This window comes from Struthio camelus, chromosome 21 (assembly GCF_040807025.1).
Source record: "Struthio camelus isolate bStrCam1 chromosome 21, bStrCam1.hap1, whole genome shotgun sequence".
NCBI lineage: Eukaryota > Metazoa > Chordata > Aves > Struthioniformes > Struthionidae > Struthio > Struthio camelus.
In genome coordinates, this window is record NC_090962.1 from 833,891 (window position 1) to 847,526 (window position 13,636).

The following is a 13,636-nucleotide window of genomic DNA, read 5'->3' on the forward strand; positions in this document are numbered from 1 at the left end:
CCTGCCTCCCCGTCCTGCCTCCCCGTCCTGCCTCCCCGTCCTGCCTCCTGCCTCCCCGTCCTGCCTCCCCGTCCTGCCTCCCCGTCCTGCCTCCCCGTCCTGCCTCCTGCCTCCCCGTCCTGCCTCCTGCCTCCCCGCCCTGCCTCCCCCCGCTCCCCGTCCTGCCTCCCCGTCCTGCCTCCCCTCGCTCCCCGTCCTGCCTCCTGCCTCCCCGTCCTGCCTCCCCGTCCTGCCTCCCCCCGCTCCCCGTCCTGCCTCCCCGTCCTGCCTCCCCGTCCTGCCTCCTGCCTCCCCGTCCTGCCTCCTGCCTCCCCGTCCTGCCTCCCCGTCCTGCCTCCCCGTCCTGCCTCCTGCCTCCCCCCGCTCCCCGTCCTGCCTCCCCGTCCTGCCTCCCCGTCCTGCCTCCCCTCGCTCCCCGTCCTGCCTCCTGCCTCCCCGTCCTGCCTCCCCGTCCTGCCTCCCCGTCCTGCCTCCCCCCGCTCCCCGTCCTGCCTCCCCGTCCTGCCTCCCCGTCCTGCCTCCCAGTTCTGCCTCCTGCCTCCCCGTCCTGCCTCCCCGTCCTGCCTCCCCGTCCTGCCTCCTGCCTCCCCGTCCTGCCTCCACGTCCTGCCTCCCCCCGCTCCCCGTCCTGCCTCCTGCCTCCCCGCCCTGCCTCCCGTCCCGGCCCTGCCCCGCCGTCCCTGCCTCCTCGCCTCCGTGCCTCGCCGTCCCTGCCCCGCCGGCGCGGGGCCCGGAGGCGGGGCGGCCCGGCGGCCCATAAAGGGGGCGGCGGCGGTCCCGGAGCACCGGAGCAGCCATGTCCCCGCCGGGCGCCGCGCCGCCGCCCCCGCGGCCCCCGCGCGCCCCGCCGCCCCGCCGCCCCGCCGCCGCCGCCGCTGCCGAGCTGCGCAAGGTGAGCCCCGGGCCGAGCTGGGCCGGGCCGGGCCGGGCCGGGTCGCCGCCGCCGCCCGCCCTCACCCCCCTTCTCCCGCAGACCCTCAAGCCGCTCATGGAGAAGCGCCGCCGCGCCCGCATCAACGAGAGCCTCAACCAGCTCAAGACACTCATCCTGCCGCTCATCGGCAAGGACGTGAGTGCCCCGGCCCCGGCCCCGGCCCCGCCTGCCCCCGTCCCGTCCCGTCCCGTCCCTCCCGGTCTGGCCCGGCGGCGCCCGGAGCTGCCGCCCGCCCCCTCCCCTCGGGCCGCCGCTGACCCGCCGTGCTCCCGTGACCCCGCAGAGCTCCCGCTACTCCAAGCTGGAGAAGGCGGACATCCTGGAGATGACCGTGCAGTTCCTGAAGGAGGTGCCGGCCGCCCCCGCCGCCCCAGGTGAGCCCCGCCGCCCCGGCCCCGGCCCCGGCCCCGGCGGACCCCGCTGACGGCCTTCTCTCCGCAGAGCCCTCCGAGAGCTTCTGCGCCGGGTACCGGGCCTGCCTGGCCCGCCTGGGTGCCCTGCTGGCCCCCGGGCCACCGCCCCGAGCTGCCGCCGCCACCTGGAGCTGCCGCCACCCGGAGCTGCCGCCGCCGCCTGCCCGCCCCAAGGCCGCCCCGCTGCCACCACCCGCTGCCGCCACCCCACTCTGGCGGCCCTGGTAGCCCCTGTACATACCCTGTACATAGCCCTATTTATTTGTACAGAGCCCTGCCGACAGCCCCCCTCCAGAGCCCCTCTTTTGGCTGCGGGACAGAGCCCCGCCTCCGTTTTGTACAAATAAACCTTTGGCTGAAGCCACGGTGCGGTGCCTGGGGGTGCGCCGACAGGGCACGGCTGGGCACCGCGGCCCTGGGAGGCCCTGGCCACCTGCTGTGGGGCTGGCAGGGAGTGGGGATCCCGCTCTGCCCACACAGGAGGGCAGCCCGTGGCCACCACCGACGGAGCAGACCAGCTGTTCCCAGCGATGCCCTGAAGGATGGGTGCAGCCTGCTGGTCCCAGGCCTCCTGCCTCCCCACGACTTCACTGCCAGCTTTGCACAGGGCTGGGAATCGTGGGGTAGCGCTGCTAGCTGCAGTGCCAGGACAGGTCTTCCCCACGCCGAGGCGCAGGCTGCCTCCTGCCTCCTACACCCAGGCTGAGTATGCTGGCGTTGTGTCCTGCCTGGGTTTCTCCTGAAAGCAGTGAAACGCTGGCAGCCTCCTGGCCGCTTGCATCGGGCTCGGGCTTGGCAGCTGATGTGGTCCAGCCTCAGCTCTTGCCCCCCACTAATTACCCAGACATGCTGCAGCACAGGCGCCTTGATGCAATGGCCTGGCAGTGCTCACGCTCTGCTCCCGACGTCAGGTCTGGTCTTGTCCCCGGCCTTGCACGTTGGCAAGCTGCAGCCTCCCGTGGGGCTGGAGCCCGGCTCCTGCTGGTCTCGGCCGTGGGGGGGCTCCCCTGGGGTGCAACACTGCCAGGATTGCAGGCTCTGCTCACTCCTCTTCCCTTTCTCCTCAGGCAGCATTCCCAAATGGTCGCGTGTGGGATGGAGGCCTCCTCGTGCCACGCAGGGGGTTCCTGGCCGCAGGACCGGGTCTGGCCGGGGGCCGTGGTGTGCTGACTCCTGGTGAGATGGGAGGCTGCTGTTCCCCATGAGCGCTCAGTGGGGCTGGCTATGCCCCAGCTGCTCTGGGGACGGTGCAGGACAGGGGTCAGGACGGGCACTGGCAGTTGTCTCCTTCCCAGGCCACTGACCCATGCGGCTCACCCTCTGCATGTCCCGCCATGCACGGGTGCTCCCCGCCCCAGGAGGCAGAGCCCACAGAGGCACAAGGGCAGCTCAGCTCCCATGAGTGGTGCAGCTGGGTGCTGGATTGCAGCACCAGGGGAACTCGTATCCTCTAGCACCAGCATGCAAACCTCTGGAGAAACCTAGCAGGAAAATCATTACACCAGTGTTAATTACTGGTTGCTCCAGCCCATCGCTTCCACCCATTCCTCAAACCCCGGGATGTCTCACGGAGCTCCTTCTCAGCCTGAGACAATCAAGAGGGAAAGGGAAAGAGAAAGGAGGGGGATGGGAAGGCTCCCTGCAGCTGCTGGTCGCTGAGCTTGGCTGGTGCCTGTCCAGGCAGGGTGCTGCTGGCTGTCCGTGCTGGCCCAGAGCCTGGGGCACTGCCACAAGCTGTCCTGCTGTCGAGAGCCTCAGCGCAGGCAGAGCGGTGGTGCCGCGCAGCACGGCAGGCACAGCAGAGCCCGCGGGCCTTGGTGCCCGGTGCTGTCCCCAACGGGCAGCTGAGCTGGGGGAGGTGGGGGGCCCCAGCCAGGGCTGCCGCCTGCTGCAGCATCTCCTGGGAGAGGAGAAAAGAGTCCCTGCACTGGGACCTGCCGGTCTTGGGCGCCGCAAAGGCAGCGGCTTCACTGGGGCACCCCTGCAGCCATGCGGCATCTCTGCCCAGGGCCCAGGTCACCCGCCCGTGCCGAGTTAGAGGCGTTCCCAAGTGAAACTGTGGCAGCCGGGCTGCGTGTCTGCACCTGCAGGCCTGGCAGGAGGTCACGGCTGGCTCCTGGGGAGCAGCAGGCACAAGCAGCTCGTCCTTAGGCAGCCCTGGCCGGTGGCTGGCCCAGCCCATAGTCGGGGCTGCCCCTCCTCGCAGGACTGAGCGCCCCGTGCGGGGCAACCGAGTGTGGCTGAGCCGGGCTGACGGCGCGGTGTCCTCCCCAGCCCCTGGCTGCTGGCCTGGCCCGTCTGCCGCGGACCTCAGGCACCGCAGGCAGTGGAGGGCAGGGAGCTGTGCGCCCCGGGCAGGGCCTGCCATGCATGGTGCCGCAGCCTACACAAGGCTGCTGGGCCAGGAGAGCTGCCTGGGCATGCTGCGCAGAGCGCGGCTCAGCCACCCACGGGGGCTCCCAGTGAGTAAGCAGTTTCGCTCAGCATTTCCAGGGTCCTGGGCACAGTCGTCGGCAGCCGGAGGCAGGTAACGCAGCGCCGCGCGAGCGTGGGAAAGCAGTGCGGCGACTCGCCCCAGCCGCGTGCATGTGGCCGGTGTGGGTGCGCCTGTCCCGGGGCAGCCAGCGCGGGCCGGCGCCAGGCTCAGCACAGCGGGCACGGGTGCCTCGCAGGGCCGGCACCGGTGCGGTGTGCTCTGGGGTGCTCTGGGGCCCCTTTGACCTGTGGGGAGCCCAGGGAGCACCACAGCTCCCTGCTTTTCCTCCCCTCCCCAGCTCCAGGCCAGGGCCCCAATGGCGAGGGGGCCGGCAGGCTGGGATGGCCTCGCTTGTCCAGCCCTCAGCTGGAAAAGAAACTGGAGGAATGGGGAGACAAACCCTGACTTGGGAGTTGTCTGGCCCCGGGTGAGGATGGGGGAATTTGGCTGCAGCTCTGAGGAGCGTGTGAGGGTGCAGGGTCTGCTGGAGAGCAGCTCAACTTCACCTGTGCAGAGTAAGAGCCTTTCTCAAGCGATGGTCTGGAGCATGGGAGGGAAGTCTCCAGGAAAACTGCTGGAGTTCAAAGGAGCAACTCGGAGGATGCCCCGGAAATCTCCTGCCAGGAAAATTCCGTAATGGGCGCCGCTTGCCCACGATCCGGTCGTGGGAGGGGGAGGGAGATCCGGGCATGAGCCCTCAGTCTGGGAGTGTCTTCCTGTGCCTGCGGGTGGAGAGGGGAGCAGTTTCGGTCTGGGGTGTCTTTTGCAATCCAGGCCCGCATTTGAAATTCAGTGCAAACTGCTCCAGCAATTGAGCTGCCTCCGGCAGCACAGAGTCAGTGCACGAAGCACATGTTGGCTGCCCCACGGTGCGGCAGGAGTGTATAATTAGACCTCAGCGCTGCTCTTCCAGTGTAAGGCGAGACGTGGGAAAATGCAAATCAGCCTTGCATTTTGTTTCCTTTTAGCAATGGCTTCCAGGTGGGAACTATAGTGGCCAGGAAAATGCTTGGCCTTCCAAGTCCCGGGGACGGTGTTGTCGGGTGACGCCAGCCCGCGGCGGTGCGGAGAGGGGCAGCGCTGCCCGTGGGAGGGCGTCCCCAGCCCGATGCCCCTCCGCTTGGCTTTCTGCGCTGTGCTTTCCGGGGAGTGCGGCAGCACCCGTGTCCAGGGCTGGGTGGGAGCGAGCGGTGGGGGAGGTCCAGGGGGGACTCTTGGCACCGCTGTGCCTGGGCCCTTGGTGACATAAATCCCTCCGGTGCGCACTTTGCAAAGGGGAGGCCCTCGAAGCGCTCGCCACGCTGGCTGTGACCGCATGAGCGTGTGTGTACGTGCGCGTGTGTGTGTGTGCGCATTTCCACAGACTGTCTGCTGCTATCTGACGAGCTGTAATGAGCCTGGTAATTAAAAAAAACAGAGCACGGGGCCGCTCGCTGCGCTGCCGAAGGGAAACCTGCGGGCAGAGCGAGCCGGCAAGCCCGGGCAGCGCCGGGAGCCGGGTGCCGCTGGCCCGCGGCCTCAGGCGTGGCGGCGCAGCCGGTGCGACGGGCGAAGCCGGCGCGGGGCGGCCCCGAGCTGCCGGCGGGGCGGGCGCGCTCTCCCCGGGGCAGCGGCGGCCCGGCCGGCGGGCGGCGCCCCCCGCGCTGCGCTGCGCTGCGCTGCGCCGAGCCCGGCACTGCGGCGCCCCCGCGCGGCGCCCCGCGGCGCAGCAGCGCCCTCCCGCCCCGCCCCGCGGCAGTGCGCACGCGCGGCGCAGCGGCAGGGAGGGGGCGGGGTCCGAACCGAGCCGAGCCGGTCGCCGGTGCCGCCATGTCGGAGCGGGGCGCCGCGGGCCCGGCCGCCATCCAGGTGTGCAGGTAGGGGCCGGCGCCGCGCGGGGACGGCGCTCGGGGCCGCCTGCCCGCGGCTGCCTGCCCGCGGCGGCCCCCGCGACCGCGGCAGGGCCCCCGCAGCCGCCCCGCCCGGCCCGGCCCGGCCCGGCCCCGTTGAGGCCCGCGACGCCCTCACGGCCCCGTCGAGGCCCGCGACGCGAGCGGCTCTGCCGGAGGCCCCGGCGCGGTCCCCGGGGCCCTGTCGAGGCCCGCGACGCTGAGCGGCTCCGCCAGAGGCCCTGGCTGTGGTGCCCGGGGTCCTGTCGAGGCCTGTGATGCCCTCACGGCCCCGTCGAGGCCCACGATGGCGAATGGCTCCGCCAGAGGCCCTGGCTGTGGTGCCCGGGGTCCTGTTGAGGCCCGCGACGCTGAGCGGCTCTGCCAGAGGCCCTGGCTGTGGTGCCCGGGGTCCTGTCGAAGCCTGTGATGCCCTCACGGCCCCGTCGAGGCCCACGATGGCGAATGGCTCCGCCAGAGGCCCTGGCTGCGGTGCCCGGGGTCCTGTCGAGGCCCGCGACGCTGAGCGGCTCCACCAGAGGCCCTGGCTGCGGTGCCCGGGGTCCTGTTGAGGCCCGCGACGCTGAGCGGCTCCGCCAGAGGCTCTGGCTGTGGTGCCCGGGGTCCTGTCGAGGCCTGTGATGCCCTCACGGCCCCGTCGAGGCCCACGATGGCGAATGGCTCTGCTGGAGGCCCCAACTGTGGTGCCCGGGGTCCTGTCGAGGCCCGCGACGCTGAGCTGCTCTGCCAGAGGCTCCAGCCACGGTCCCCGGGGTGCCGCACAGCTCGGCCCAGCTGTGGTGGCCGGCACGCGGCTCAGCTGCCGTCTCCACCAGCTGCAGTGCTGGAGGGTCTGACGCCAACACACCGCAGGCACGGCAGCCTGCGGCCGCTCTCTGGGAGGGGGCGAAACTCTGCTGCCCGCAGGGGAAGCCCAGGAGGTGGGTGCTCACCGCCAGGCTCTGCTGGAGGGTGTCGTGCCCTGGGAGACTTGGGTGGGGTGGTTTGGCGAGAGGTCCCTTGGGCAGTGCCCCGTGGCCTGCTGGGCGGCAGCTCTGCTCCCCGCAGAACAGCGGGCGAGCGCGGTGAGTTGCTGAAATGCCAAGGCTGCTATATGTTTAATTGGCTAAACCAGGGCGGGAGCACTCTAATCTTGCAGGGAAACAGATTAGCTGCACAGGACGGGCTTGTTTCACCTTCTTCCAACCTCCAGGGAGAGAACTTTATCTGGACAATTCTACCTGCTCTGCCGCAGCTCGAGCGCGCTGTCGCTACCGAACTGTGATCGTTAGCACCGTATGGGGATGGTTTTACTTGCAAGCACACAACGTGTGCAGGCTGGAGGGAAAACTTGTACTGCTGAGTATGTCCTGTGGGAGCTTCCTTGACTCCCAGTTGTCTGAGGACAGCTTATTTTTAAAGTGTGTGAAATGTTTGACTCTTGCCACTGAGTCCAGCTTGGGGGGCCTTATCAAGAGGAACACCTGTGCTGAGGGCGGGCTGTGCAGACTGAACGCGGGATCCTAGTCAAACGGAGGCTGGGTTGCATACGGGAGCTTCTTCTCTCGTCCCTCTGGCTCACGCTGACGGACCCTGCCGGGGACCCCTTTGTGTGGCAGAGGGTGCGAGGGGGAGACCTGCCATGCAGCTGTGGGGTGTCCCTCCTTGGCTAGCAAAGGGCAGGGAAGTGGAGTGATATGAGCACCTGTGAGTGAGACCTGCAATGCTTCCCTCCCTGTGGAGAGGTGGGATTTTCCTTCTTGGCTAAAACTGGGAGGCTCTTTGCTCCAAAAGTGAGCAGTCTGTTGGAAGAGCAGTGTCTGTAAAGGAAGGGGAGACAGGATGTCCTTGTGAAAAGGTCTATGCTTGGTTCATGCGCGTGTGGAGCTTCCAAGCTCGTCCTTGCTGCAGCAGCAGGAGGTAAGGAAGTGGTGGGTGGCAGTACTCGGTTCTCGGCTTGGTACCTGCAGGTCATGCCCTGTTTCTGTTTTGGATTTCCTTAGCCCGAATCTTACTGCTGTAGCTCTGGGGCTGAGTACCGGTACCAGGGCTAGGAGCGGTGCGAGCTCAGCTCTGCTTGGGTTGAGGCCAGCAGACTTCAGGCTCTTAGAAACAGCCTTAGCTTTGTGGTTTGGCCCTTCTGGGAGGGAAAGAGCTTCCCTGCAGGGCTTGGGAGAAATCTGATAGCAATTGCTTCCAGGTGTCGCTGGTGGTGTGTGCTTGGACCTGAAGGCAGTGGGGAGGCCTTCGGGGGCCCTCTCCTGGAGCTGGGGCCACCCGTTCGGGTTGGGCGCTGGCAGGGTTGGCTGTCGCAGGCGCAGAGCCGGAGCAGCCCTCTCGTCTGCTATCTTTGTGGCTTCTGCGGGAGAGGCGCCCCGGGGAGGGGCCGCCGCTTGGAGGAGCGGGGCTGCGGTGTGCTGGGCAGCCCGGCGAGGGGGGCCGGTGCCGGGCGGCATCCCGCCCGCGCAAGGGGACGGGCAAGAGCTGACCGCGTCCGGCGAGGGGGGCCGGTGCCGGGCGGCATCCCGCCCGCGCAAGGGGACGGGCAAGAGCTGACCGCGTCCGGCGAGGGGGGCCGGTGCCGGGCGGCATCCCGCCCGCGCAAGGGGACGGGCAAGAGCTGACCGCGTCCGGCGAGGGGGGCCGGTGCCGGGCGGCATCCCGCCTGCGCAAGGGGACGGGCGAGGGCCGCATCCGGCTGACTCCTTCCACTCGCGGTGATTGCTGAGAGCTGGTTTCCATGGTGACCGGTTGAGGTAAGCGGCGCCGGTTGGCTGCGAGCGGGACTTCTCGGCGCGGCCGCGCAGGAAGCGCTCGTCCTTGGCTGCCATGCGTGGGGAGCGGCCCGGCGCCGTGCGCCCAGCGTGAGGCTGTGCCCGAGCCGTGCCGTGGGGCCGCGCTGCGTGGGGCGCGATGGCCCGCCAGCTCACCCGGTAGGTGCCCTGGGAGCGCTCCTGGGCGGCACAGCACGGCGGACCCGCCAGGCATGGGCTGGGGGTGGCGCGCGGTAGCATGGGCGGTGCCGCGTGGGCTGGTGGGTGGCTGGTGCCCGAGCATCCTGCCTCTCTCTGCCGGGTGCCGGGGTGGTCTGCAGGGCTGCCGCACATCCTCCCGTGCCGGGCCCTCTCCCGGCCTAGGGCCTGCAGGGGAGCCCTTGGGAGCTGAGGACTCGTGTCCCCTGGGCATCCCCAGCCGGGACTCGGTGTCTCCCGGGCTCCTGGCCAAAGAGCTGCCCACTGAAAAGGCGCTGGGGGATGCAGTCCTTCCTGTCCCCTCTGTGCTAGAGCTCCGGAGTCAGAAACGGCCACAGCGGATGTGACCTGTTGAACGTCACGAGGCAGCTTGTGCTGGGCTGGCTTCATTTGAAAACGGCCCTCGTGGCTGGGGACTTCTCTGCCGGTGGCCTGCAGTAATCCAGTAATGCCCTAAACCTGTCACTGGCTTGGCCTAGAATAACAGAAACTAGTTTAGGAAAAACAGTCAGTCTGTATGTAATGACTAAAAAAAGAAAAGAAAAAAAGGCCTGGTGCAGTGGCTGGAGCTGCCCTTCCTCTGATAAGGGTGCAGCCAAGTAGCTGTGTGGGGAAGTGGCCTTTAGAGCAGTGTCACGTCTTGGTCCGGATGCGAGCTGCCGGCAGCGTGCTGTGTACGCGATGGATGGCTGAATATCTGACAGCCTACCCTGCCACTTGCACAGCAGCGGTGTCGAGCTGGTGGCGCAGAGAGTGCCTGCGCCCATCGGCTGCTGGTGGGGAGCTGGCAGGCTGGGGAAGCCTCACTGGTTCGTGGTGGGATGCAGCGGCCACCGCCACGCACCAGCTCACGGGAGCGGTGCCCACGGAGCAGCGGGGCTGCGTGTAACGCAGCTTGGCAGGGTGCCGCGCTGTGCTTGGCGAGGTGCCTGCGCTGCACTCTGCCTCCGGTTGAAAGCAGCAGAGCCTTCGCTCCTGCGGGACATGGTGCTTCAGGCACACACCTCCAGCCTCCGTATGCTGGGTGTTGCTCCTGTTCCTGACTTGCTTTTCAGGTTTGGTAACCACCATTTCCTGCAGGGAAGGAAGGAAGAGTTATTCTGCGTTTCCTCCCTGAACACGGTGAGGAGGAGGGTAGTGATGAAGGACAGGAAAGGGCAGTAGTATGCGAATCCCCTCCTGTGGACGGTGCAGGGGAGTGGGGATTTTCAGCTGTGCCTGGGCACGCCTCTGCTCTTGGAGGGCACCCCCAAACGTGGTGGCAGACCAACCTAGTCGCCAGAGCGTGTCAGCAAGTGGCTAACTGTGTGACTTCGCTGTGTGAAACGTGTCACACCCAGGAGATCTGAATTCTCAGTTTATGGTAGGTGGTTGCGCTGCCTGCGCTTGCACCAGTAAAGTACCTGCGCTGGGGAAGGAGAAAGTGAAATTCCTAGCTGGGCAGATGAAGCAATTTCCTGCTACATTGAGAACGGCCTTTCTCTTTTCTTGCACCAGCTGACCTTTGCTCAGCGCTGGGCTTGTTTGCGGGAGGGTCAGCTCTCCTGTCCTGAGGCTGGGCACGATAAGGGAAGGAAGGGTGACCCAACCGGCTGAGCTCCTGTGACTTTCCCCCAGGATTATGCGCCCGGACGATGCGAACATCGCAGGGAACGTCCATGGGGGCACCGTTCTGAAGATGATCGAGGAGGCTGGAGCCATCATCAGTACCCGGCACTGCAATTCCCAGGCGGGGGTGAGTGTGTGCTGCTGCGGCCTGAGCGTGCCTGGAGGGTGACTCACCAGCTTTGTGCACAGCCTGCTGAATTCGGGGGGCAGGACGGGGGCAGCAAGGGGCAAAGAGCTATAGTTTGTGAGCGTACGCTCGTAAACACTGTATCCAATTGTATTGCGTTGTTTGTACGCGTTGTCTGCAGTACCCTTGTGTGTGGCTGGGAGCTTGTACTCCCCCCTGCAGATGTTAAAAAAACAAACAAACAAACAAACAAAACCCCACAGGCACAACTCATAAAGGGTCATGATCCAAGTCACGGTGCTCTGCCCGGGTGCTTGCAGTGGCTGCAGGAAGGAGGTTGCTGTTCAAGCCTCTCCTGCAGCTGTGCTGCTGCAGTCCCTTGTGCCGTCAGCTCTGGCTCTTGGCTCTGTGCTCTGAGGTGCTGCGCTGTTACTGAAAGCACTTTCCCACAGGAAGTGCTAGAAACCCAGTGCAAAGCCCCGGCGTCTTGTAAGGAGCACTGCTCTCTGGTTTGGTTTAGCGCTCAGTCTGAGGCTTCAGAGCCTTCCCTGCGCTGACGCTTCACACTGGAGAAGCTCCAAGTTTGTCCTCTGCGCATCTGTCCTTTTTCTGCTTGCTCCGCCTTGAACAGGAGCTTGGTTTCCCTTTGTCAGGAAACTGGTGTGTCCAAAGCAGCTCAGACTGGGGACTTGCTAAGGTGCTTATTGACACTTGATCGGGGTTTGTCCTCCATCACATCTTGAGGCAGGACTCAGAAGACTTGGCTGTGAAAGGAAGAAGCTGGTGGCTTACTCTTCCTGGCCTTACAAATGGTTGCTGTTTGACAGATGGTTTTGTGGTTTAGCCTGTTCCTATGCTCTTGGTTTTCTCCTAGTAGAAATGTTTCCGTGGGGACTTTGCTGCTCATCTGCCCTCTGTTCCACCAGCTGTGGTGAGGAGGGAGCCTGAGGTGCACAGCAGAGCCTTCAGGAGTCGGGTTTTTTGTGTGCAGCTTGCACCTCGCTGCAGGTGGACTCCATGGGTTCTCCCCGTAGTGAGCTGTTCTCCGATATGTGAATCAGTGTCATCTTGAAGCCATTTTCCACCTACTTTGTGGCAGGATTAGTTTTGCTGTTTATTGAGTAGTTCACAAATCGGTTACATGACACCCTCTGATAAACACCCTCTGATGCTCATAAACACCAAAGCTAGAGGTTTAGCTTTCATGCGCGTTTGGCTGACTGCGCTCCTTGGGATTCCCTCTCCCCTCTCTGTCTGCACGCCCTGCCTGTAGTCCTCCTTGGTAGGTGGCTGCACAAGGCCCTTGTTTCCTGAGCCCATCTCCTGCCTTTCTTACCTACCTGACTGCAGTCTTGTCGCAGGTCAGTTTTTGAGGCCTTTGAGGGGTTTATAGGCCGCACAGTACAGACCTGCTCCCAAATCTTGGCAAAATCCTCCCTCAGCTCCCTGAGAGATCCACAGTATCCCAGCCTCACGACTGAGCCTCAGAAGCTGTTGGGAGATGCAGCAAAGTTGTGCTTTTTGCTGTAACTCGTGATAACTAGGGCTGTCCTGGTGACTTCTAGGCAGCAGTGAAGCCTGGAAGTGCTTGGCTAGGTGCCCACAGAAGAGGCTGCTCCATGTCCCATGGGATTTAGTCTGCAAACTAATTACTGCAGTGAGAGGCCAACTGCCAGGTAGAGAGACTGCGTGGGGCTTTGCTTGGTTGTCTTTATTCCTAGCTGGGAAGTCTGCTGTGCAAGCGGTTGCAGCTCCCGCGAGGCTCTCCTAGGGGAGCAATTCTGTAGCCTAGCAAAAGGCAGAGCAGCCTCGGTGTCTGTCCTGTGCCTGCTTGCCTTCCCCTGCCCGCCTCCTGCGGGACGACGGGGCACAGAGCACTGCGTTGTCTTCCTCCCAAGGGACCTTGTAGTATCTTTAATGACTTCAGAAAGTAAACTGTTTAGTTCTGAGAGCTCTTTGCAGTAATTAATCTTTATCAGAAGTGCTTATTTTTATAAGTAAACTGCTGATGTGATGCCACTGCTAGAGCTTCCCCCTACCACTGGTAAACTAGGTAGCATCCTCCCTTTACTTTTTGGCTGAGTTGTAAGTGTTTCCACAGCATTCAGGAGTACCTGAAATATTACTGCCCCTCTCTGATAAGACTCAAGTCCTGCTCATCCAGATTGTTTTCCCTATTAAACAGGTATCAAACACAGCAAAACAACGTCCACTGTTCAACAGTAAGTTTTCAGGCAATCCTTTGGGCATGATTTTTGCAAGGCCAATAGTGCAACTGTTCAAAGCAGGTGCTGGTTTCAGTAAAGGCAGGGGTTGCTCTATACACCTAATCTAATGGCTAATATCAGGATAACTTTTTAAGCTATATGAGAATTGACTTTCTCTTCCTATAGGAGTGAGAATTTACTTTCAGCTGCAGTGCTTTGGTTACCATTGAATAGTGGCTCAGCCTTGCTTCTTTGACTGACTGTAATAAAACTTGTATTTTATGTGCAAGATAATTTATCACAACTTTGGAAACTTGGTTTTTATTTAACAAACAAGCTTCTTGTTTATTAAAGGGGGAAGTCAGTAGTGCTTCCTGAGGAAGGGTCCATAGCAGAGCTGTGGCTGGGGAGCGAAAGGGCAGCTGGCCAGTGTTGTCTCTGCTCAGTGCCCCACCAGTGGATTTCCTTCGGTTCCTGGTGCTGACAAAAACTCCTGCATGAAGTCTCCGTATGCCCTCTTCACTTCGGTTGTGCTAGCCTGCACTCCGGGGAGAGGGTGACAGTTCTGTAAAGCAGAGAGTCCTCATTCAGAGCTTAGCCAGAGTTGTGGGGGCTTGGTTTCAGCAGGTGTTAACCTTGGCTCCTCTGCAATTTTTAGGAGCCCTGTGTGGCTGCCCTGGCTCGGGTGGAGCGTACGGACTTCCTCTCTCCCATGTGCATCGGCGAGGTGGCTAACGTCAGCGCAGAGATCACCTACACCTCCAAGCACTCTGTGGAAGTCCAAGTCAATGTACTGTCTGAAAATATTTTAACAGGTAAGTACCTTCAGGCAGTGCTGTGTTCTGCTTGCTCTGTTTTCCTGGAAATCACAACCTCTACGTGTACTGTGAAAGCTCAAGTCAATGGGCTGCCTAAAAACTACTATGTAAGTCGGGGTCATTTTGTGTTCAGCTTGCCCTGTGTTCTCTCAGGGAATGAAAGCTTTCTTCAGAACTGAGCAGTGTGTGTAGAGTTTGCCTGGCAGGAACGGA

At 63.8% G+C, this 13,636-nt stretch overlaps 2 protein-coding genes across 7 annotated transcripts in view; both read left to right on the forward strand.

Moving 5' to 3' along the window:
* The first annotated feature begins 796 nt into the window (after positions 1 to 796).
* Positions 797 to 1,575, forward strand: HES2 (hes family bHLH transcription factor 2). Its single transcript, XM_068916350.1, has 4 exons — positions 797 to 892; positions 974 to 1,069; positions 1,218 to 1,308; positions 1,376 to 1,575. Exons 1-4 carry the CDS (start codon positions 797 to 799, stop codon positions 1,573 to 1,575), a joined length of 483 nt encoding a protein of 160 aa, XP_068772451.1.
* Positions 1,576 to 5,562: 3,987 nt separating this feature from the next.
* ACOT7 (acyl-CoA thioesterase 7) overlaps positions 5,563 to 13,636 on the forward strand; it is a 38,754-nt gene continuing 30,680 nt past the window's right edge. For 2 of the 6 annotated variants that reach the window (XM_068915467.1, XM_068915468.1), the window contains exons 1-3: positions 8,274 to 8,447; positions 10,281 to 10,398; positions 13,264 to 13,420. In XM_068915467.1, the coding sequence (XP_068771568.1) occupies positions 10,285 to 10,398; positions 13,264 to 13,420 (271 nt within the window). In that variant the 5' untranslated portion in view covers positions 8,274 to 8,447; positions 10,281 to 10,284. Of the gene's footprint in view, positions 5,680 to 8,273; positions 8,625 to 10,280; positions 10,399 to 13,263; positions 13,421 to 13,636 lie in introns of those variants that run through there. The other 4 variants (XM_068915464.1, XM_068915463.1, XM_068915466.1 and 1 more) reach the window with 4 other exon arrangements.

What these genes read in the sequence shown, in the direction of transcription:
- HES2 (XM_068916350.1), top strand. Translation starts at nt 797, where the DNA reads ATGTCCCCGCCGGGCGCCGCGCCGCCGCCCCCGCGGCCCCCGCGCGCC. An exon ending in CCGCTGCCGAGCTGCGCAAG is followed by an intron (nt 893 to 973) that starts GTGAGCCCCGGG and finishes CTTCTCCCGCAG; the next exon opens with ACCCTCAAGCCGCTCATGGA. An exon ending in GGCCGCCCCCGCCGCCCCAG is followed by an intron (nt 1,309 to 1,375) that starts GTGAGCCCCGCC and finishes TTCTCTCCGCAG; the next exon opens with AGCCCTCCGAGAGCTTCTGC.